The 23,042-nt window shown below is 35.5% G+C and overlaps 1 protein-coding gene across 5 annotated transcripts in view; it reads left to right on the top strand.

Moving 5' to 3' along the window:
• Positions 1-23,042, top strand: part of LOC106873410 (ceramide kinase-like protein) — a 193,409-nt gene that overhangs the window by 78,035 nt on the left and 92,332 nt on the right. For 4 of the 5 annotated variants that reach the window (XM_014920765.3, XM_089356719.1, XM_089356718.1 and 1 more), the window contains exon 2: positions 19,174-19,321. In XM_014920765.3, coding sequence (XP_014776251.1) covers positions 19,174-19,321 — 148 coding nt within the window. Of the gene's footprint in view, positions 1-19,152; positions 19,322-23,042 lie in introns of all 5 variants that reach the window. The other variant, XM_089356717.1, reaches the window with a different exon arrangement.

Below are 23,042 nucleotides of genomic sequence, written 5' to 3'. Positions count from 1 at the left end.
ATACACACGCGCACATACACACATAAGCGCATACACACGCACGCACGCACGCACACATGCGCACTCACGCGAGCGCATACACGCACGCGCACACACACATTCATGGAGAGAGATTAATGATGAAAGGAGAATATGATGGATAAACAAAAAGAGAAACACACGTCTGTGTGTGCGCGCGCGCGTGTATTACGTGTTACACGACATAAACATGTGGATCGCATTTAGAAATCTGCCTTCCAAGTTAGCTGTAGTTAGATTGATGTTAGTCGGATATAACAGACAGCTCTTTAATCTTCCATTTAGTTTTCCTCAAGTTATAGAATTATAATGGAGATACGTTTTTATGGAAAGCCAAAATCTAATGTATAGAATGAAAGCAGGGAAATATATTTTACTCAGAGACATTTTGTCTCACAAATGCTTGGCTTCTGTATCTCATATGACCGAATAGCTTTTCTAAAACACCTAACTCTCTTTTTCTCTCGCTCACTCACGCACACATTCAACCCTACCCAATACGCACACTATCACCCTCTCTCTGTGTGTGTATATATATATATATATATATATATATATATATATATATATATGTGTGTGTGTGTGTGTGTATATATATATATATATATATATGTATATATATATATATATATATATATATATATATATATATATATATGTATATATATATATATATATATATATATATATATATACATATATATATATATATATATGTATATATATATATATATATATATATATATATATATATATATATATATATATATATATATATATATATATATGTAATGTGAATGTATGTACATATGTACACGCACGCACACACGTGTCTTTTGTCGTATTGAATATCAAACTTTGTTCCTGGCACTATTCCATACGATTCTATATCCCAATACAAGACATTTTCATTGATTCCATTGTTGTTTACTGTTGTCTTGGCTTTGTTATTTCTTATTGTTGTTGTTGTTGTTTCTCTTGTTCTCGCCATCAGAGCCTTCATCGTCATTGTCGATAGTTTATATTTTACTGTTGTTGCTGTAACTGATGTCTTAAAATTATCGCAATAATCAGTGTTTCAATTTTTTTTTCTTTTACTTCTAAAAGAGCCTTATTTCTGTCCATATATGAAGTCTGTAGTAGAGACTGCTCCTTAACCTTTTCAGCAGTGATTGCTGCATTAAACACGACAGAACAAAATAAAAATAACAATGATAAATTTCAAATAATCAAATGAAAGCTTGTTCATATATAATAATGTAAATAGAATGTATTCCCTTTGGCATTCGTCCAATATTTGTGTAGCTGCAAATATTATCGATCAAATTAACTACAGCACTTTTTTATCACCCCCCAGAGAGATGAAAAACAAAGACAAGATTCGAGTATGATTTGAACTTAAACATAAAGATTCGTATTTCTTTTTTTTTTTTTTTTAATAAATGAACAAGGCACAACAGTAATTTTAAAATAGCTCGCTCTGCAGTCTTGGGTTCGCGCATTAGAATTCAAAACAATTTCCAGCATCCTTTCTTTCTCTGTTTCTTCCTCCCTCTGTGTGTGTGTGTGTGTGTGTGTGTGTGTGTGCTTAAACCTATATATGAAAGAAAGCTATGTGAAAACAAGTTAACAAAAATAGGAAGTGACATAAATTGTTTGTGGAAAATAAATCGAATTTCACAAATTTACTGATAAGTTACTGACAAGAATTTAGACTTTATTTATATCAATCCTACTTTCGTGATACAATTATGTAATCAGGAAGCTTCTGCAGTAACCGGAGTCTTCAACAAATATGAAATTTAGCAATAAGTTTTAATGAAGAACCTGTTAATTAATGTCTCTTCTGTTTTGCGGTGTGTTCTATTTGCAGTTAGAAGGATGGTGTCAGGAAAAGCTAAGTGTCTGGGTTATTCATTTTGTGCAGAGCTATAGACAACGTTTCGCTCAATAATCTGGGTGACCTAAGAAAACTTGTGATGGTCTATGTCAGCAATCAATGAATAAGAAGGAACACTTCAGACATGGAATACATGGGTTTGCTGTAAAGCAAAACTCTGTGACGAAGAGTATTGTTCGAAACGTTTGTCGTATTGTCTTCCTCATCATAAACTGATTAAATTCAGTTTTGAACTGCTTATACGTTCACTCAATAGTTCCAAAAGTTATCGATTCTTTTGACCGCATTTCTGCCGGCAAGTTACAAAACTGATCGTTTCATCACAGAACTACTATAAACTTGGAGAGAAAAAATTATCCTACAAATTGATTCTGTACTGTTAATTTCAGAAAGATTGTTTCTTAGAAGATATCTAAGGCTGCTGTCTAATTGATTTACCGAGAATTCAATTATCGTTTTAAAAATAAGAAAAAAAAATTTAACATGAATTATAATTAACGAATTATTTACCAGACGATAAATAATCTCTAAAATTTCTCCATCTTTACCGATTCTCTCACTCTAACTGTTAGTTCATCTTATGAAAGATCTGCCTTCCCACAAATTTAATATAAAATGACTTTTAAGCTTTACAAAATGACATTGCTTTCTACTGAAGATTTAAAGTTACTTCTCAAAGAAATTATTCCTATTTCTTTAACAACTTAGTTCTAATATTGAGACCATTATCATCTAATTGCCAGGTCGGTTACATATACAATGAAATACATTTTACCTCAAAACGTTCTTGCTCTAGGGAAAATAATCATCTCAAAGTGCTGAATGGTCAACTATTTGATATATTAAATACATTGATATCTTCAGGGCTTCATTCAAAATATATTCGGTAGAAGATTAAAGCGTTAAACTCAGATAGAATAAAGTTAGACCTTAGTCATTCATTTTTAATTTATTAGTAAGTTTTTTAAGATAATAATAGTTTAAAATCGAACTGGGTATTTCGAAAAGTAAAGCGAAAAATATAATTTTTACATCGCAATGCAGTTGCATTTACACATTCACGCATATACGTGACATTCAGAAGTACTGCATGGCTAATATGGTACGTTAAACATACACATATGCATACATGCTTACACTCACAAACACACACACACACACACACACACACACACACACACACACACACACACACACACACACACACACACACACACACACACAGTGATGACATTCGGTACAAGAGCGGTAGTATTGTTGCATAAGCATTTGCCAGGCCTAGTGACCAATATGGCTCCCGATAATTTGGGATAAGTGCAAATGCATGAGAGGAGATAATTCAAATATCTAAAAAGTTATATTAAACCCCAAAGATTGTCAATAAAATATCTTTCCCAAAATATATAATGAAATAGGAATAAATAAAAACAGTTTTCTGTTTGTTCGACTATTTTCTTTAAAACACTTTCTCATAAATTATCAGTAGCCTAAACACTGCCAGTGCAGAAATAGAGTTGCTTTCATACCAAGTGTAATTGCCATGAACACGGTAAAAAAACTAATTCTTGTTATTCTGTATCTTGAATATTGTGTAAAGATCACTTCTAACTCTTTTACCGATTGAGTGCTGTTGTTGAAAATTGTCTACACTGTAACAGACCGTGGACCACTAAATGTAGATTTATGCCACACATTCATATGGATACTTAGCACTTAAGATTGGCAGCAAATATTTAACTTAAGAATTTTTAAGAATCAAGTATTATGGATCTATATTGAATCTATATTTATTGGATCTATATATATTGACTACACGATAGAATCATACTCACACAAACGTCTGTTACTTGAAAAGTGGAGCATGTAATGAGATTTATGCATTGGAAGACTCTGGTTTTTGTGGTGAGGTGATGGTCACTTACCTTCACAACATTATGATGCCAGTTCTCACAAATAACCACAAAAGTTAAGGATCAATCATTCTTCAGAGTAGACTTCCTTGTTCAAGTGATGGGTATAAGATTCTTTTCAAAATAAACTTATGGTTAAGAAAGATTATGGCCTCTACTAATATATTTCTATTTTCGGATGAGACAAATACAATCTATGAAATAGACAGCGATAAATATAGCAAACAGCCATAGTGTGATAACACACTAAGAAATATATAATCTCAAACGCTAAGATTTACCAATAAAGAAACTAAGTTTATATCCAAAACAAAAATTAAGATGGATAACAGAGCAGAATAATCTCTTAACTAAAAGAGAAGCTTTCATAACGTTAAAAAAATCAAGAAACAGACTTCATAAATAAAGCTAGTTGTAGACTAATAAATCTAGTAAAGACAAAAATAGGGTAAAAAAAAAATGAGAAATATCAACAAGAAAAGAATCATAACTGAGCCTCAGCAGCGCGATAAGAGAAAAGCAGTTATCAGATGGTTCAAATAAGGCTGTATCTAGATTCAGTCAGTTCTATCAGGTGACTTCAACCCATGGATATCTAGACCCCTATTGGTTAAATCCAAAGAATTATTTTGTAGATACGTCCGAATTTTTGAATCAAATATTGAAATAATCATGTATACAAATAAAACCCTTCTCTTAAAATAAGTTGTCTTGGATCAAAACATTTCAACCTGGAGATCTACTTGACATCTGAATCAGATCTTTTGCCAAATACACTGGCGTATATGATCAGACTGGCCTGTATATACTAGAACCTCTTTAAAACAAACTTTCTTAAATACAATATTGACGATAGGTTAATCATATCACACAAGTGCAATGGCTACACGCTAGAAACTTTTTGGGGATAATCTCATTGACAGTTTCAACTGGGAATTAATTTTACAGCAAATTAAGTTTGACTTTCTTAGACATATCACCAAGAAGTCTTGCAAACTATTTCATTAACCAAAATGAGAAGCTTAGTTATATTAATATACTATTATGTGATCACCAATTCCTTAAATTCCTTAAAACTTAGTAACACGCCAACATTTACTCCAATCTCTCTTTGACCTACGCTCTGTGACAAATTAAACCGGGATTATCAATAAACATTCTTTTTCATACCCTAAAGCTATCCATATATTCAAAGAATTTTGGTTGGTGGCAAGAAATACTGCATTGACGGTGAGTTCTAACTGCAAGTTTCCCCTGTTTGAGGTCGGTCATGTTTTTTTTATATGCTTAGCAATAGCGTTTTGTGTTGCTGAAGGCGGCAAAAATGCCATGATCCCATTGGAAAACACTTACGAGTTCTATATCCATGGAATTAGAGCAAAATTGGAGTGGAATGTGTACGGAAGCCTCTAATTAAACATATATTATGCGGATGGAGCCCATTGGTATCAAGTTTTGCTGAGAGTCCGGCGTGCTCAATACAGTCAAGAGTACAACGCTTTTCTCCCAGTTTAATGAAGGCGAGAACACATTGGTGGGTGACGTAAGGGATCAGGACTCTAGTGGAAATGGCTTTGTAGAAACTGTAAACTTTAAACACTTTACAAGTGATTCTTAAGGAAAAAAGGGGAAAGAGAGGGAGAGAGAGAGAGGTGTATGTGTGTGAGGGAGAGAGAGAGAGAGAGAGAGAGAGAGAGAAAGAGATAAGATCGAGAGAGAGATGTTGTTGTTAATGGCTGTCTCCATTACTTTAGAGGTATTGTGAGTATCGTAGGACGATAATTGGCAGGATCAGAGTGGTTGTCTTTCTTGGCAATGGAACACAGTATAGCACGTTTCCAAAAGATACACGTCTGTGGGGAAAGAGGTTGAAGAATATTGGCTTGAAAATATTGGGTTTTTGTTCAGCCTCGGTGTGCATATGTGTGTAGTGGTAAGGAAGTGGAATAGAATGAGAAAGGAGGGGATTTACATAATGTCTGTGTGTGCGTGCGTGCGTGTGTGTGTGTGTGTGTGTGTGTGTGTGTGTGTGTGTGTGTGTGTGTGTGTGTGTGTGTGTGTGCATTATGCAGTTGTATAGAAATCAGGCAACAAGTGCGGACTTTTCCTCAACAAGTATTTCATATTGAATTGTTATCGTTGAGAAACAGAAGAAAGACGGATTCCACAAAGTTGATGGAAATGTTTTGCCAAGGAACCAAAAAGTTCGGCTACGGTTCGGAAGATGGGAGACATTGCAAGTTATGCGATGCACTGAAGTATAACTTTGTGATCCGTATAATGATTTTGCAAGAGTTACGGTGTTAAGTAAGGACCACTGGGGTTGGGGTTTAGGAAATTTTTTTTGCCTAGCGGAATACCTATGAGATGAATGTGAGGGCCAAAAATGGTTGTGAACATTGAAGTTACTGATGATGATGATTTCAGAGAGAATTGAGATGTAATAGATGTTTTCAATGCAAGAAGAGATTTGATCGAAGAGTTCTTGGTGTTGGAAGACTTCGAAAAGTGGTGAAGAAAGCAGGTGTTTTCAGAGAGATGAAGCGGGCGACATTAAATCGGAATGACTGGAGGGTTCTGTTTCTGATAACCAGGTGGACATGTGTGCAGGGGAGAGCATGTGAGCAGGTAACACGGTTTTCATTGTCCGTGTGTGTTTGACCATTCTGTACTCTTATAGATATCATGTAATGTTTCTCTTCATTATTTAAGATGGCAGAATCTACGGCAAGGGAGATGTGCTTGTTGTTTCTAATGTAGAAGCTACTATTTTGGTTCACCTTTATTTAATGATGCAAACCCTGATTTTTTTATATTCTGGTTAATGGAGAAGGAAATAGAAATGAATGGGTGTAATTTTAAAGAAACGGCGCAGGTCATTAAAACAGGCATCCCATGAGCACGTAGTTCCATGTTAATGAGTTGTTACAGAGTTGAAACAAAAATGTTTGTTGCAAGATTGTCTCTAGTTTATAAGTCCGAAAGAAACCCTCAAAGTATAAACTTATCAATAACAGCACCATTAGCAAAAGCTGCTGTGACGACAACGAGCAACCATTTTTATAAATATTATGTTTCAATTGGTTGTTTATTTTCTTCTGAATATTGTCCAAATGAAATATTCAAACGGAGATCATTAACGATTATAAATGAATTAGTATATATTTTTGACATACATTTGCTTCTGGAAAAGTGAAATCATTATTTGAAAGGGAGAAATTGGAAGTGATGTTTCCGCATCACTTCTTCAAATAGGACTTAAAACAACATTGCATCATATTTTTGTCTTCTGCCGAATTGTTTAAAACAGTCTTTGAAAGGACTTGCTAGCTGTCGATCTGTTTAGATTAGACCAAATGACTAAATAATTTCATAAATATAAAGCCTTATTATTGTTTGCGCTTTTTTCACCGGAATTTTCTCTAAATATATATACTGTTCCTTTTTACTCTACCTTTTCTGTTACTACTTCAAGGGCCTATATACTTTGTAGCCGTCTGATCTTGCATCATCTCCACTCACGGCCATTCAACTCATCCTGTAACAAGCGCGAGCAGGACGGCTTCAAGAACATCAGCTGTAATTGTTCAAGAAGGACATCAACTTTATCATCCTCGCTGGCCTATGACAGCCAGCGAAGGTCATGGGTGCAGCTTCTTTCTCCTCAACCATTTAAAGGGAAAAAAATAATTTAAAGGAAAAAATATAACCAATAAAACTTCCTTCTTCCGTTTGCGCATTTCATTAAAAGATGGCTTTGACTAGCTTCAGAACTGATTGTCTGTCAAACAAAGAAAAGCTGTTGTCCGTATAACAGTTAAAACACATTACATTGCTTTTTTGCATTGTTTTATTTTACAACAAAGTTGACCGCATCGATCACTAATAATCATTTGATCAATTCTAAAAGGATGAAAATCACAGTCGAATCAAGCTTAATTTAAACTTCGATCCGCGTGGGACGAAACAAAACAGTGTAACGCATTTAGTCCGGCGTTCTATTGTCTCAATCACGTCCACTTCACAATTCAGCTCGTATAACTTGTATAATAAGATTACAGTTGAAAGACGTCAAAATAGTCCTGTTTAGTTAATAGAAAGTAAAATTGTAATTTTATTATTATTATTATTTTTGTCTCATACAAGAAAGTGAGCTCATCCAGAGTTTGATGTAAACAAATATCTTTACACTCAGAGAATATATTTTTCTAAAAATAAACATTTTCATTCATTCGTGTACTTTATCAAATATAAAAGGAATTGAATAAAGGATTAGTTATAACCTAGTTTTGATTCAATAGTAAATCGTTGCTTAGACTATTGGATTAAAATAGGACTAGAATCCTGAAAGAAGACATGGCTACTGGAAATGAAAACCATTGTTTAAAATCAAGAAAGAGTTTAGATTTGAGAAAAAGCAACACATTCTGAAATTGCAGACTTCAAGATGGAAGCGTAGATGTCACAGCTGGCCATTTATCTCTACTCCGTGATTTTATATAACTATTTCCTAGATTGACTCAAGATTATGCCGGCTCCTAACAATTAATTGATACTTAATTTTATCGATTTCGGAAGGATGGAAGGCAAAGTAGGTGCCGATGGTTTTTGAACTCCAAACATAAAGGGGTGCAACTAAATACCGTTAAACCTGTTATCCAATGTTCTATCCAATATGTCACTATACTCTCTGATGTTCTATCCATTCTATCAACTCACTGCACCCATCTGATTTTATGATCTGATCCGACTTTCATCGAAGGTCACCAAATGACCAAGACGCTATAGAATTATGAAAACAATAGCTCCACCCCACCCTCGAAACTGTTTTTATTAATACTGGAGTTAATCCTTTAGGAAATTGAGAAGTATATTTACATAGTACATCTCTGAATGCTCACTCTCCACTAACACATACACACAATATATAAAACTAATTTATTGAAGTTCTAGGTGAACTAATGTCAGAAAAATAACAGTCGGCATTGTCTCAGTTGGGGCGCCTTTGATCGTAGATCTTCCTGATCAAGACTCATCTAAGATCTAAACAACAAAACTGGCCAGAACATGAGAAGCTAAAATAACTCATGTTAGAATACGCTACCATTGTATGGTGATTCAATTTATTGTTTGAGTTACATTTTTACAGAATATCAGTGGTCGGTATTTAGATTCATTAGAATGAGGCTAAGCAATTCTACCACCCAATGCTTTGTCAGGGTTTTAACAATGTTTTGGATTTAGCTGAAGGTAACACAAGTCAGGCGACTTGCTGCGCTATTTCAACCTCTCCGCGTCAGATCGAGCAATGCGGCATGAACGTCTGACCTGAGTTATAGTCATAGTTTTTCTCTAGCTGAAATATTTCATGTGTGCATGTCATGACTACGGATGATAGCAGTAGTTCACTAGCTGAACTAGTTGATCATAGTCGTTGACAGTTTGTTGCCTGTTCATTTGCTCATCAAGTGATATTCGTCATTGATTCAATAAGATTCATACTGCATTCCATAATTTCAACGTACCCTAACTCGAATAGCCACATGCTATTTAACTCATAGCTGGGACCCTGACAAGTACTTCCAGAGTAGTAGACCTAGGAACAATAGTGGCTAAGAAGTGGTACCACACTCTTCAAAACCATGGAACTCTCGAACCAGGTTTCCACTACTGGATGCAGTTTAAAGTCATATTCAGGACAACACCCATAGAAGTCTAAAAAAAAAAGAAAAAAGAAAAAGAAAATACTGTTGTTTATAGTATCTTGGTTAGAGGAGAAAAAAACAGAGTCTCTGGCCTATCTCTGGTTTCTTAGAAGGACGGGGAAGAAAGAAAGAGTTTCTTCTTAGACAGGGGACCAAGGCTGAATGTTCACAAGAAAATGGAACCCACTAACGCATATAAATATTGATTTTCTTTTTAATCTATTGAAGATCATGACAACAGACATTATCACTTGTAAAAGACTTCATATAACGCTTTCAACAACAGAACAGATATATAAAATAAATGTCACAGAAAGGTGTCAGATATATCTCAATATATCACATGGCTAAGTTGACTGAACTGTAGTAGTAGTAGTAGTAGTAGTAGTAGGTGATCCCCACCCTCCAACAATTCTTTACGATCTTGCAAAACTATAATCAAAGCGCTCCAACTGTAACAATCCCGTCATATTTTTCTCTCAGATGTAGTACATTTTATGGCTTCCTTATACGAACTAATCTGGTTTCTCCCGATCAAGAGACCAGATTGTGTCTAGTTACATATCTCGCAGCAGGAAATAAACACAGCGCTGCTCACTAATGAGGCAATTTTACAGCCCTGATACCATTACCGTTTCAGGGCTGTAAAAATATTTAGTATTTGGATGAGCTATTGCAAGGTTACAGGTCTAAAGTTCTTGACCTCAGACACAACATGGTACCGGCCTCAGAATTCAAACTACCGGCTGCATCTTTACTCTGTAGGTAACAGAACACGAGCCAGTATCAGAAGTATCCAAATCGTAACTCGACTTGGTAGAAATAACAGCCAAATCTCCCTCAAATCACGCTCTATCGTCTTCATACTATGTCTGAATAAAAGATGGGATGGTCACCGCTAGAACCACGTTGGTCATAGGTCAGTTCGTTCGTGGCTGATCAGGAACCAGCCACTTCCACCACCACCGCCACAAACAACAACAACAACAACAACAACAACAACATAACATTGTAACAACATTTAAACAAGAAAACTGTATAAAAACAAAAGTAAAACTAAAATAAAGCAAGAATAATAAGATAATTATAAATTGAATTAATTTGTTGTCGTTAAAAATTGATCAGTCAATGTTTGATGTTATTGATTAAATTAGTAATTATTGTTTATATGTTTTATAGTTTTAAATTTATAACTAAGAAACATAAATTAGGTGAGAAAACAAAATGTCTATCCATTTACTTAATGAATAAATCAAAACTGAAATATTTCCATGTCAACTGTTTAATTCTTATTTGCAGTATATATATATACTGGCGTGGGTGGGGTGATTGCCAGACCACCGGTTAAAATACTTCGTGATATTCGTCCCGGATTTCTCTGATCTGAGTCCAAATCCTATTTAGGTCACCTTTAATATTTTTCCTCTTAGGACCAGTAAAGTACCAGTACTGGGATGAATTCTAGCCCTTCTTTCTCTCTCAGTGTATCCGTAATTCCAAAAGTACAACCATGACACATTGTTTCTTGTTGATTCTGTTTGAAAATAATCTTAAGGGGACATGTATTTGTAGAATAGTCAGCCGCCCGAACGTTAATTTTGTGAGTAGGAATTCAATTAGATGAATAATTGAATGTCCACCGCGGAGCCCGGCGGAGAATTCACGGTAATCGCAAGGTCAATTTATGAAGTGAGAGAAAGAGAGAGAGAGAGAGAGAGAGAGAGAGAAGGAAAGAAAGAAAAAGAGAGGGTGTGTGTGCGTGAGAGAGAGAGAAGGAAAGAAAGAGAGAGAGAGGGTATGTGCGCGCGCGTGAGAGAGAGAGAGAGAGAGAGAGAGAGAGAGAACTGTAGCTGACTGAATTAACCACCCCAACCATCCAATCATTGCTTTGAACGCACACCGAATACTGAACAGTGTCAGGTCTACTAGTCCCTGAGTAAAAAGATTATGTGTAAGGGAGGTAAGTAGTTCTGGATTTGGTGCAATTAGGGTAGATATAGATCTGTAATGTGAATGGTGTATGGGATGTATGGGGGTTAGTGGTATTAAATGAAAGGTTAGTAGTGTTCTATATTATGTTATGTGTTCATATTTAGTTGTGGAAGATATTTATTGATGAAAGTTGCCTCTTTATTCATTCTTTGTTGTATTGAGGTGTTCTGTGAACACTGATAGAAGGGAAAAATTAGGAAATTAGGATTAAGAGTCCTCGCACACCTTTCTATGTGTCCACTGACCTGTATCTGTCTGTATTGTGGGTGGCGGATTTGTTCTTTGTGGAGAGTGGTTCTTTGACGGAGTGATATATCTACTAACCTTTCATTTAATACCACTAACCTCCATACATCCCATACACCATTCACATTACAGATGTATATCTACCCTAATTGCACCAAATCCAGAACTACTTACCTCCCTTACACATAATCTTTTTACTCAGGGACTAGTAGACCTGACACTTTTCAGTATTCGGTGTGCGTTCAAAGCAATGATTAGTAACATTACAAAACCGGTATGCTTTTGAATCTCTTTAACAATTCGCAATAATGACTTTTATTACTTTTCTTCCTACCTCAGTTCATCTAATTGTATATATTTATCGTTACTTTTCATAAAAAATCTTTACCTTTTTTTGATTTCCAATGGGCATTTTCGCATATTTTTCTTCTTACTTTCTCCCTATCTATCTATCTATCTATCTATCTATCTATCTATCTATCTATCTATCTATCTATATATATATATATATATATATATATATATATATATATGGTGTACGGAGATGTTTCCTATTTGATACCAAATTCACTCTGTAATATTTTAATCACATTTTGTTTCACATTAAAATACTTATCATGTTGAATTTCTGAGATGTGGCATTATCATCATACACTAATTTATCTAGACTACTGATCATCTTATTTTGGTAGGTATATAGTGGCAACGTTTCGGCTGTAATACCTTCCGGCCGTCTGCACGTGTTTGTCATGTGCGGTAATGTTCTCAGAATTCCGAGTCAAGTCCTTTATCTAAAGCAAGTGGGCAGATTTTTCTCATTCTGTTGTTCGTTGTAGTTATTCTTCTATTTGTGATGCTACTTACTTTTTCTTCAGATTGATTGAAGAAAAATAGCGAATAGGAGTAATACTCCACTTCACCCTGTAGATCAATTAAAAGTTTTTTTTTTTTGGAAATTCCACGAAGATTATCAAGCGTGAGAGACCCCTGAAGAAAACCGGAACATTATGACTATAACTACTAAGATAAGGAAACTAGTTTGAATATGTTCGTGTTTAGTAATAATTTATTCATGTCTAGAAAAAGGGTGATTCCTCAAGAAAAGAACCCCCTTATACTGGTTAAAAATACTTCACATCAAAGTAAAAACATTATTAAATCTAAATGTAAAAGACTCATTTGCGTTTCTCACGGCGAGTGATGAGAGAGTATCTGCAACTCAATGCGGAACTGACATTGTAAAGGACATCGGTCGACTAGGGCTATAGTAAAAGACATTTACCCAAGGTGTCGCGGGGGAATCAAATCCACGACCTGTGTCTGTGTAGTGAAATTCTTTTCCACACAAATTCCTTTGTAAAAGAAAAATGACCAGCAGATTAAAAAAGAATCCAGTTATATTCTTTTTATTCTAACTGCTGCGCTGCACTTTGGGCCTTCCTTGGGTGGTTACAGGAATATACCGGGAAGGAGCTGCTGGTTTATCACTGAGCTCTTAATTATTTCAGGAGAAAGAGATTCAGTGAGAGGTATCCCATAGCCTTTTTCTCTCAGAAGAAAGGTAAACAGACAGACAGACAGACAGACAGAAAGAGAGAGACAAAGACGAATTGGCCCCACTAAGCGAGCAAAGAGCCTGAAGAAATGTCGCAAAGTAGTCTATTCGACTCTCTAAAGACTCACTATATTTATCAGTACTATACTGAAGTCGATTTAATCACCTCTGCTGACTTAACTGAAGAAGTTGGCTTCATGCCTACAAAAGAAAGACATTAATAGTTCAAAAACATCATTTATATATAATGAGTGTGAGTGTGTGCGTGGGGGAGAGATGGTGTTTCTATATTTCTAATAACTTTACAAAATATGAAGAAGATTATTGAATAAATCAATAATGGAAAAAAGGCGACAGCTTAATTAATTCTGGTTATCACAGTTAATTTGTAGTAGCTGAACTGTGTTGCTTGTTTTCATTACTATTAACATGAACATAGGCGTAGCCAGAGGATAAATAAGGCCTCAATATGACCTGCTTCATAACCACGTTATTTCCGAGTTCGATCCCTCTAAGTGACACCTTAGACAACTGTCTTCTACCGTAGCCTGGAGTTAACCAAACTTTTGTGGAATTTGATAGATAGGAACGGTGCGGATGCCCTTAGGATAGGTCTAGCTTGTTTCTGGGTGGTTGACTTAATCCGCTACTAGGTCTAACACCACCACCAAATCTTATTGAAGTTCACCCTGCTGCAATAATTAGGGCCAGGTCATATACTTGAGAATAACTTGCTGCTTCCTTTCTTCTCTAGTCATTGAAGCCCTTAAACGAATAATGGGCACCACATTTCCTCTAACTCATTAAAAACACAAACATAGTGTAGTCGAATAAACAGCTGGTGGTGATTCAACAATTCGCTTTTATGGCATGGATTCTGTGTTGTGACCTTGACCTAGCAAGCTCTCATCATAAGTACTTGTAGGTACAATTGATAAGTGCAGAATAACGTTCTATAATTGTCAAATGATTTCACAGATTGCAGTATTGAGTTCAAACGTTTTCATAAATAAAGAGAAGTGGGGGGGGGGGTCTTCTATTGGCTGATTCGTTCTAGAACGGCTATATAAAGTAGAGCCCCCATGAGCAAATGAGCTAGCTACGTGACCCATCTCTATTCGTTCATTATAAGTTAGCTTTAAGAGCAGTATAGGTCTTTAAAAGTAGAACGAAATTGTTTCCGTTTTCAAGTCAGCTAAGAATAGAAGAGAACAATGTGAATTATCGGTTTTTATGTCATCGTTCACAATCAGGTTGAAAGTCAGATGTTAATCGATAGATAAAGGCGTGTCACATTTTCCTAGTGAGATAACTTGTATTTATGTGACGTGAAAAATGTTTAAAGGCTGTCTTGTAATCTTATTTCAGCAGAGTCTAAAGATATAAATAAATATCACTGCTTCGAGCACATGACATATTAATATATGACACACAAAAATAGTATCATTATTTATGCATTTACAGCATTAAACAGTAAGATTGTATGACAAGGAATATAACTCTTAAATAAACAATAATGTAAGTTATTTCACGAGTGTTTATCTCACAGTTTATCCTAATCGAACACAGTTAAGAGCCCAAATAGCTTCCAGTCGTGATCGTACCATATATTTTCCCAAGCAAAATGTATATCTAGGACTATAATATCCAGTGTCCCTTTTATTTTAGAAAAAAAAGGGAAGAGGTGATTTAAATGCAACTTGAGAAATTTGCTGCTACTTCTAGCAGGACAAACAATCTTGTAGAAGCTCTGTTGAACTATAATGTTGATATATATAGAGTGAAAACTTGTTTGAAGTTAATCCTTTGGCAGGCAGAACGATATTTTGGTCGTTTTTGCCGTAGCTCAATGTAAGACATTCTCCTATTGTCTGATCATTGAATTTTAAATATTAATGTGTCGAAGCATCACTAGAGGGCCGCACTGCATACATTTCTGCTGAATTTCCGTGATATGCATGTCGTGTCATGAAAACATAGTTAGAATGTACATTTATAGATTTAGGTGCTCAAAAGCGATAAGGCGACATACAGTGGTTTACGTCGTTCTGTTCGTAAAAAGTGGTCTTCGTTTGATGAGGATAATATATTTGATATTTCAGAAGAATACAATAACAACAACAACAACAACAAATCAAGGTAATAGAGATGACCTTGATTTGTCTATTTTTTATGATTCAGGTATCGATTCAGATGACGAATATAATGCATGTGTAAGCGATATAAATAATGTGGGTGTGCATGTATATAGTAGCGTTGGGTCTGGTTGTGGAAATAAGTTGCGTGATGATGGTGATAACTCTGAAAAGGCAGATCATGAAAAGGCAGACGACCAGATAACTCTGAAAAGGCAGTTCATGAAAAGGCAGACGACCAGATAACTCTGAAAAGGAAGATCATGAAAAGGCAGACGACCAGATAACTCTGAAAAGGAAGATCATGAAAAGGCAGACGACCAGATAACTCTGAAAAGGAAGATCATGAAAAGGCAGACGACCAGATAACTCTGAAAAGGCAGATCATGAAAAGGCAGACGACCAGATAACTCTGAAAAGGCAGATCATGAAAAGGCAGACGACCAGATAACTCTGAAAAGGCAGATCAGGAAAAGGCAGACGACCAGATAACTCTGAAAAGGCAGTTCATGAAAAGGCAGACGACCAGATAACTCTGAAAAGGAAGATCATGAAAAGGCAGACGACCAGATAACTCTGAAAAGGCAGATCAGGAAAAGGCAGACGACCAGATAACTCTGAAAAGGCAGTTCATGAAAAGGGAGACGACCAGATAACTCTGAAAAGGCAGATCATGAAAAGGCAGACGACCAGATAACTCTGAAAAGGCAGATCATGAAAAGGCAGACGACCAGATAACTCTGAAAAGGCAGATCATGAAAAGGCAGACGACCAGATAACTCTGAAAAGGCAGATGACCGGACATGTGTAAGCGACCTGAAAAATGACAAATCCCTACTATAAATAATTTTGCTGGTCAAGGTGCTATATGGACACTAGCTGAGGCTAGACTTGTTTATTAATTTGATCGTTTATCGATTCATTTATTTGATTAATTATTTTGCAGCTCGGCCTTCACTTTGACCTAGCACTGTTTTTGGTCTTCACTTTGGAGTTATCTTTTGACAGAAACCAATAAATTCGTCCACTCCACAAATATTTAAAAAAAACTATCTGCCTGTCAAAGGATTAAGGTCTAAATATATATCTACAACTGCAAGCTTGTTAGAATTTAAGGTGCAAGACACAACAATCGCAATATATTTTTAACAATCCACTCCTCACACTGAATTCGTCACGACTGAATTAGTAAGATAACGTTTCACTCGAAAATGTTTGCATTTTCCTTTTTACATTTTATGTCAAATCTTGAGAACTATCTTTGCTAAAAGTTTATAGAAGATCATCATTCAAACATGGATTTCAAACCTCCTAATCCTGTCTTGAAAACTGTCTTGAAAACTGTGTGGAGTGAACCAGCGTGGTACATTTACACATTCCCTCAACCTGCTAGAAATAGCTACCAAGTCTCCCTAAAACCACCGCAAACTGTGGATAATGTAGTCGTAGATAAGCTTTGACTGAAAGTAAGAGACGGAATGGTCACAGTTGGAATATTTCTATTTTTACACTATATGTAACAATAATCCTCAACATAAGCCTAATCCTGACCCTAAACCAAACACGGTATTACCTAATACAATTCTAACACTAAATATAATCCTCAAGCTAAATCTAAGATAAACCAAAAACCAGCACATGCCAAACCTATTACGAATTACTCACCCCTAACCTAACATTAATTTTATAAATAACATTAACCCTAAACTTAACACTAGCTCTAAACCTAACACTATCTGTAAACTTAACACTAACTCTAAACTTAAACTGTAAATGTTTAGCCTATCCGAAATATCTCTGACAAATAAGACCAAAAACAATTCACTTTCCATGAGAGATTTGAAAATACTGTAGTCAAATATCTTCAAGTGCATTTAGTTGACATTTAGGAGTTCTTGATTCCTTGTGCTATATTTTCTGCCATGTCTTCCGGTTAGAATCTATAAAGTATAGTAATATCTAACACTATCTTTGGTGTTGCTATTCCTGATGTCTTCACACAATCGAAAACAACAACCCTGTCTATAAACTGGGTTTATTACACCTACATCCTGATTTCTCTATCATGCTACAGTAGACTAACATTTGTTTTTATAAGTTTGAATGCCGGAAAAAAGTGAGTTCTACCGATCTTCCTAGACAACCCCCTACTTGAAACGTTAAGACGCATGAAAGTGTATTACAAATTTTCCTAATTGCTTTTTGCACGTGTTCTTTTTTCTATCTTTCACTCTTTTGTGAAGAATCAAATATTGTAAAATTTCCACCATTTTTACATACATACCATACAAGTATAACAGAGAATATTTAAAGTTTAATGAATATTTACAGTTTAATGTATAGAACACAAAATTAAATATTTAGTGGTAATACTGATAATATAATTATTAAAGCAATTTAATTATTAATTAAACTGAAATTGACGATAATGTTTTAATTGATTTCTGTTTACAATGTTTATATATTATTGACTTTTGTTCATCATTTAAGATACGTGTTCAATGTTGTTTTTAAAACAATTAATTTTGTGATGTACTGCTTTCTTAGATCTCTTATATCAGACATCTGAAGGACTTTGAGTCCTGGTTCAGAGGTTTTTATGTTTTGACCCGGATCAAAATTTGAAATGCAAACTACATTCACTTGTATAGATCATAATAAAACTAATGACCCTGTGAAGACATCTAACATTTAATTTTGAACTAATGAATCTACAGCTGCTCGACTAGTAACGACTACTTTCCGATTTGACTTTAATATTTCAGAAACTTATCTGACTTCTATAACATCTACTTACAAAAGAATCTGTTGATTTAAAATACTGTATTGTATAATAAAACATTCTTGGATCGACCCCTCATCTCAGGTTTTTGCCTTTGTAAGAAACCATTTCATTTCAATTAATGTAGCCAATACTCTTTAAGTGTTAAGCCTTAGAGAAGTACAAATCGTTTTCAATATAGCGATAGTTTAATTTCCTCTTTAAAGACCTTCTATATATAATATAGTGGTGGTTGGTATCTGAATAACAATTACCCACACACAAACAAACTTCACCAATACAGAATACTGAGTCAGTCATAAAATTATTCGACATTCCTGTCTGCACGCATTGGTTTATTGGACCATAAAACATATACTATTACTTGTTAACATTAAGAAGTCATAGATCTGGTATAGATTGAAGATTGTTTATGGGATCTTATAAAGTTGGAGTCAAAAAGTAGATGCAAGAGAATTATAATTCGTGGAAATAAGTAACTTCTGTATTTTAGCGTCAATAAATGTTAAAATAGTTCACATTCATGATTTAAGGAACTTGTTCGTTGAAAGACAGTGACAATTGATGGCAGCTTCTAACAAAAATTTAAAGAGAAACTGTTTACAAGTTACTTGAATGCTTTGGTGAAAAGAGAAGAATCAAAAGCGCTGTGTGTATGAGAATGAATGGTGCCATCTAAGATTAAAAGGCACAGCTAACATTAAGTGGTACCACCTATGATTAAACGGCTCCAACTATTGTATAACTTCTAACATTGTTTATCTTCCTAAATATAAAATTGATATTTTAAAGAACTTTAGAAACACAGTAAATTGACGTGTTGAGCTAGAATCAAGAGATTGCTTAAACTATCTGAGACTTCTTTTGTCAATCAATATTAATATCATTATTTCTATAACAATAACATAGACGTCTTTTTCTCTATTTTAGATGGAACCGTCGTCTCCATTGACTGCATCGAATAGTTCGGCTGATTTAAGGGACGTTTTCCATATAAAGAACATTGGCTATGATGTGGTATTATCCAGGGCCAATAATACAGTTAGCTGGACTCCGATGTCATTGAATCCCGAAGCAGGTATGTTAATGAACAACTGATAGTATTTTATGAGTATCTTTCTTTCATATATCAGACACATTTTATATCTGGAGAAAACAACATCAAAGGACATTAGGTGACGTGTGAAATGGAGAGGCTGCTGTAGTTTTTCCCCACGTAACGTGATCGGAAACAATTATTCTATGATAGTTGTTTGAATATATGTAAAGGCAGAATAAAGAACTGAGTAAAACATGTAAGTCATTACTACTATAAGCAACTTATTTAGCTTTATATATCACAACAAATTTTCTGGCACTGAGAAAATTGACCAGTTCTTTAAAGGAAATATGATTGGTTTTCCTCTGAAGGAATATTTATAAAATTCAACACAAGAGCATTATATAATTGGGAAATCGTTAATTCAAACGCTTTTGAAGTTAAATGTATTAATTGTGTTCTGTTGATATTCCTTCGTCCAGTTATAAATTAACATTAAAGTACCCCCAAGAAATCCCGTGCTAGTATATCTCTCACAGTAAAGACAATGGATTTGGAGAAAATGTCAGTGAGAGAAAATATATCTAAATATATCTATATTTTTATATGTGAAATATATGGACAGCGTAGAAACATGATCTGGTTATATTGAAGCTGAGGAGCCGTCAAGAAAGTACTAAGTGGAATATCTTGGTCACTAGCCATATTCTCTTGTTACATTTGAATTTTAATCAAAATGTCCTATTCTTGATGACTGTATCTATTATCTATTTTTATGAGTGTACTTTGGTCTAATACCATTATATTGTTTATATTTTAATGGTTTCATGAGAAGGGCAGCATTCACGATTCTTTTTAGAGACAGAAGGTGGAAGTTATTCTTAGCACTGGGATCTGGTCCAAATGCTTGCTACGGAATATAATCTTTAAGAAGAAATGTAATCTCAGGAGAACTGAACTTCTATGAAAACGCAGAAAATAGCCAAATTGGTTGAAGGAATCTCCAGGCCTCTCGGTACTATCTAACTAAGCGTGTGCTCAGGCCATAAAACATCATGCCACATGTTTATCTTATATCATGGCTTCTAACCGAGTATTATGGCATGTTGCCACCTACATCAGTTCCTCCCACCGATCTGCCGCTACTGACTTCGAAGCTGTGGAGATGATGGCGACTTATTTCTTCTATGCCTTCTTGGAATGAAATGACAACATGCCACTAAACATACACACACATATTTAGTGTGCATATCTAAACAATATTGGATAGGCAGTGACACCTTTGAGTTCATCTAACTTTTGACATGTCTTGTTCTCCATCCAGCAATCTACTTACCACACAGCCACTCCTACGCCTTATATATATATATATATATATATATATATATATATATATGTAAAGAAAACAAAAAATGGAACAAGAACGCAACAGGCGACAACAAAACATCCAGACAGTTCGATGATACAAAAAGGGACATGAAAAAACAAGGATGGGTCATTCGGAGTTTTCTATCCTCAGTCGAGTTCCAGATTATCTTTGAAGTTTCGGTTGGTTATACTCGAGACTGCGCCAATCTGGCCAGCCCCAAGGAAAATCTAAGCTAAGAGCACTAGATTTCTTGGAAGAAAGCAGCAAATGTATACGAAAACAAGGACGGGAAAAAACGGAGAAATGGTACACAAATACAAATGTAAACAACAAGACATTAACAACAGGTGTCTTTCGACTAAGAATAAATTAAATTAAGCTGGCGTGTGTGGAAGGAAAGCCAAACAGCTAGGGCATAAGAGATGACAGGCATGAGAAGGAATATAGATGTTGCACGGATCGTAGTCGAACCAAGAAAGAAGGGTCAGGCTTGGCGGAACACAGGTTACGTAGAAGGAGAGGAGATAAGTAGAGGTAGAAGCAGAGGGATAGAAGAATTAGGGAGGGACGAAAAAAAATGGAATCTAGTGCTCTTAGCTTAGATTTTCCTTGGGGCTGGCCAGATTGGAGCAGTCTCGAGTATAACCAGCCGAAACTGCAAAGATAATCTGGAACTCGACTGACGAAAGAAAACTCCAAATGACCCGTCCTTGTTTTTTCATGTCCCTTTTTGTATCATTCAACTATCTGGATGTTTTGTTGTCGCCTGTTGCGTTCTTGTCCCATTTTTGTATTCTTTTTTATATACATATAGCGGCGTACGTATAGTTTGGTCTCATATATATATACATGTGGGTGTGTATGTGTGTGTGTGTGTATATATACATATATACATACACACACACACAGCATGCTAACGATTCTGCTATATATATATAGGCGCAGGCGTGACTGTGTGGTAAGAAGCTTGCTTCCCAGTCACATGACATTAGGTTCAGTCTCACTGCGTGGCACCTTAGGCAAGTGTCTTTTACTATAGTCTCGGGCCAACCAAATCCTTGTGAGTGGATTTGCTAGATGGAAACTGAAAAGAAGCCCATAGCATATGTATATATGTATTTATGTGTGTGTGCTTTTGTGTCTGTGTTTGTATCCGTACTATCATTTGACAACCAATGTCGGTTGTCAAATGATAGTACGGATACAAACACAGACACAAAAGCACACACACATAAATACATATCTACATATGCTATGGGCTTCTTTTCAGTTTCTATCTAGCAAATCCACTCACAAGGATTTGGTTGACCCGAGACTAGTAAAAGACATTTGCCCAAAATACCTATTGCCTTCAAGGAAATGCTTATCTATCGGGGCCAGGAATTTTTTCCTATATTAGTCGTAACAACTAAAGAGAAAAGCGGAGCGGACCATATTGTTCTCCTAGATCTGTTCTTAGGCCCTAAATGTATGCCGGTTGAAGAGTATGAGACTTTATCGTGTTATCCATTATTTACTAGTGCCCAGTTGAGATATTATGCCGCTTTATTTTGTATTTATTTATAGAAGAGAAGTGGCTAGAAATTCTACTAATGACATTTCTAAAAACAATAGAAGTTAATATGTTTTTAGAAACATTGTTTGTTTATATATTTAACTTTCTTATTGGTTTTATGTAAAATGTGTGGCCTGCTGGTTAGGACGTTGCACTTACAATCGCCAGTTCGTTTTGCGTTCTGGAGCAAAACACTTCATTTCATGTTACTCTAGTACTGCGTGGAGACTGGCATGTGAAAGAATAAATCCAACGTCTCCTCTGCGTGTCGTAAAAGGCGACTAGGATTTGCACTCCGACGTCATAAAACCCTCGCCAGCAACGACCACCCAAACTGACCCTTGGGTTGGAGGGTTGGCGCCTGAGTAGAGCAAAGGTATCATCCGTCAGGAGTAGGGAATCACCAACAAGTGGTGGATGCAGCGACGCGCTATTACAGTGCGTTCCCACTACTACTACTACTACTACTACTACTACTACTACTACTACTACTACTACTACTACTACTACTACTACTACTACTTATGTAATGGTTTGTAGGTGTCTGGATCTAGTTCCAGAGAAGCATCTAGGAAGATGACCTTAGGTTAGTCGCTACTGTAAACACGGCTATAAGCTTTTATTTACTAAAGGTATCAAGGATAGAGCCATCACTGCCATGTGATATTTTTAATTTATCGCCTCGGCTATGGAGGAGAACTTTGGTTTTTAGCACATCCATTAAATATAAGCCAACTAGATCGCATATATCAGCACTATGAAAAAGTCTATTGAAATATCAAATAGGCCCTCTGATTCACACTTTTTAACCAAAGCCGACTCTTTTTCAGAGGAGG

This window comes from Octopus bimaculoides, chromosome 8, assembly GCF_046866305.1.
Source record: "Octopus bimaculoides isolate indiv1 chromosome 8, ASM4686630v1, whole genome shotgun sequence".
NCBI classification, from domain to species: domain Eukaryota; kingdom Metazoa; phylum Mollusca; class Cephalopoda; order Octopoda; family Octopodidae; genus Octopus; species Octopus bimaculoides.
Note: the sequence above shows the minus strand (reverse complement) of the source record. Positions and strands in the feature narration are given on the sequence as shown.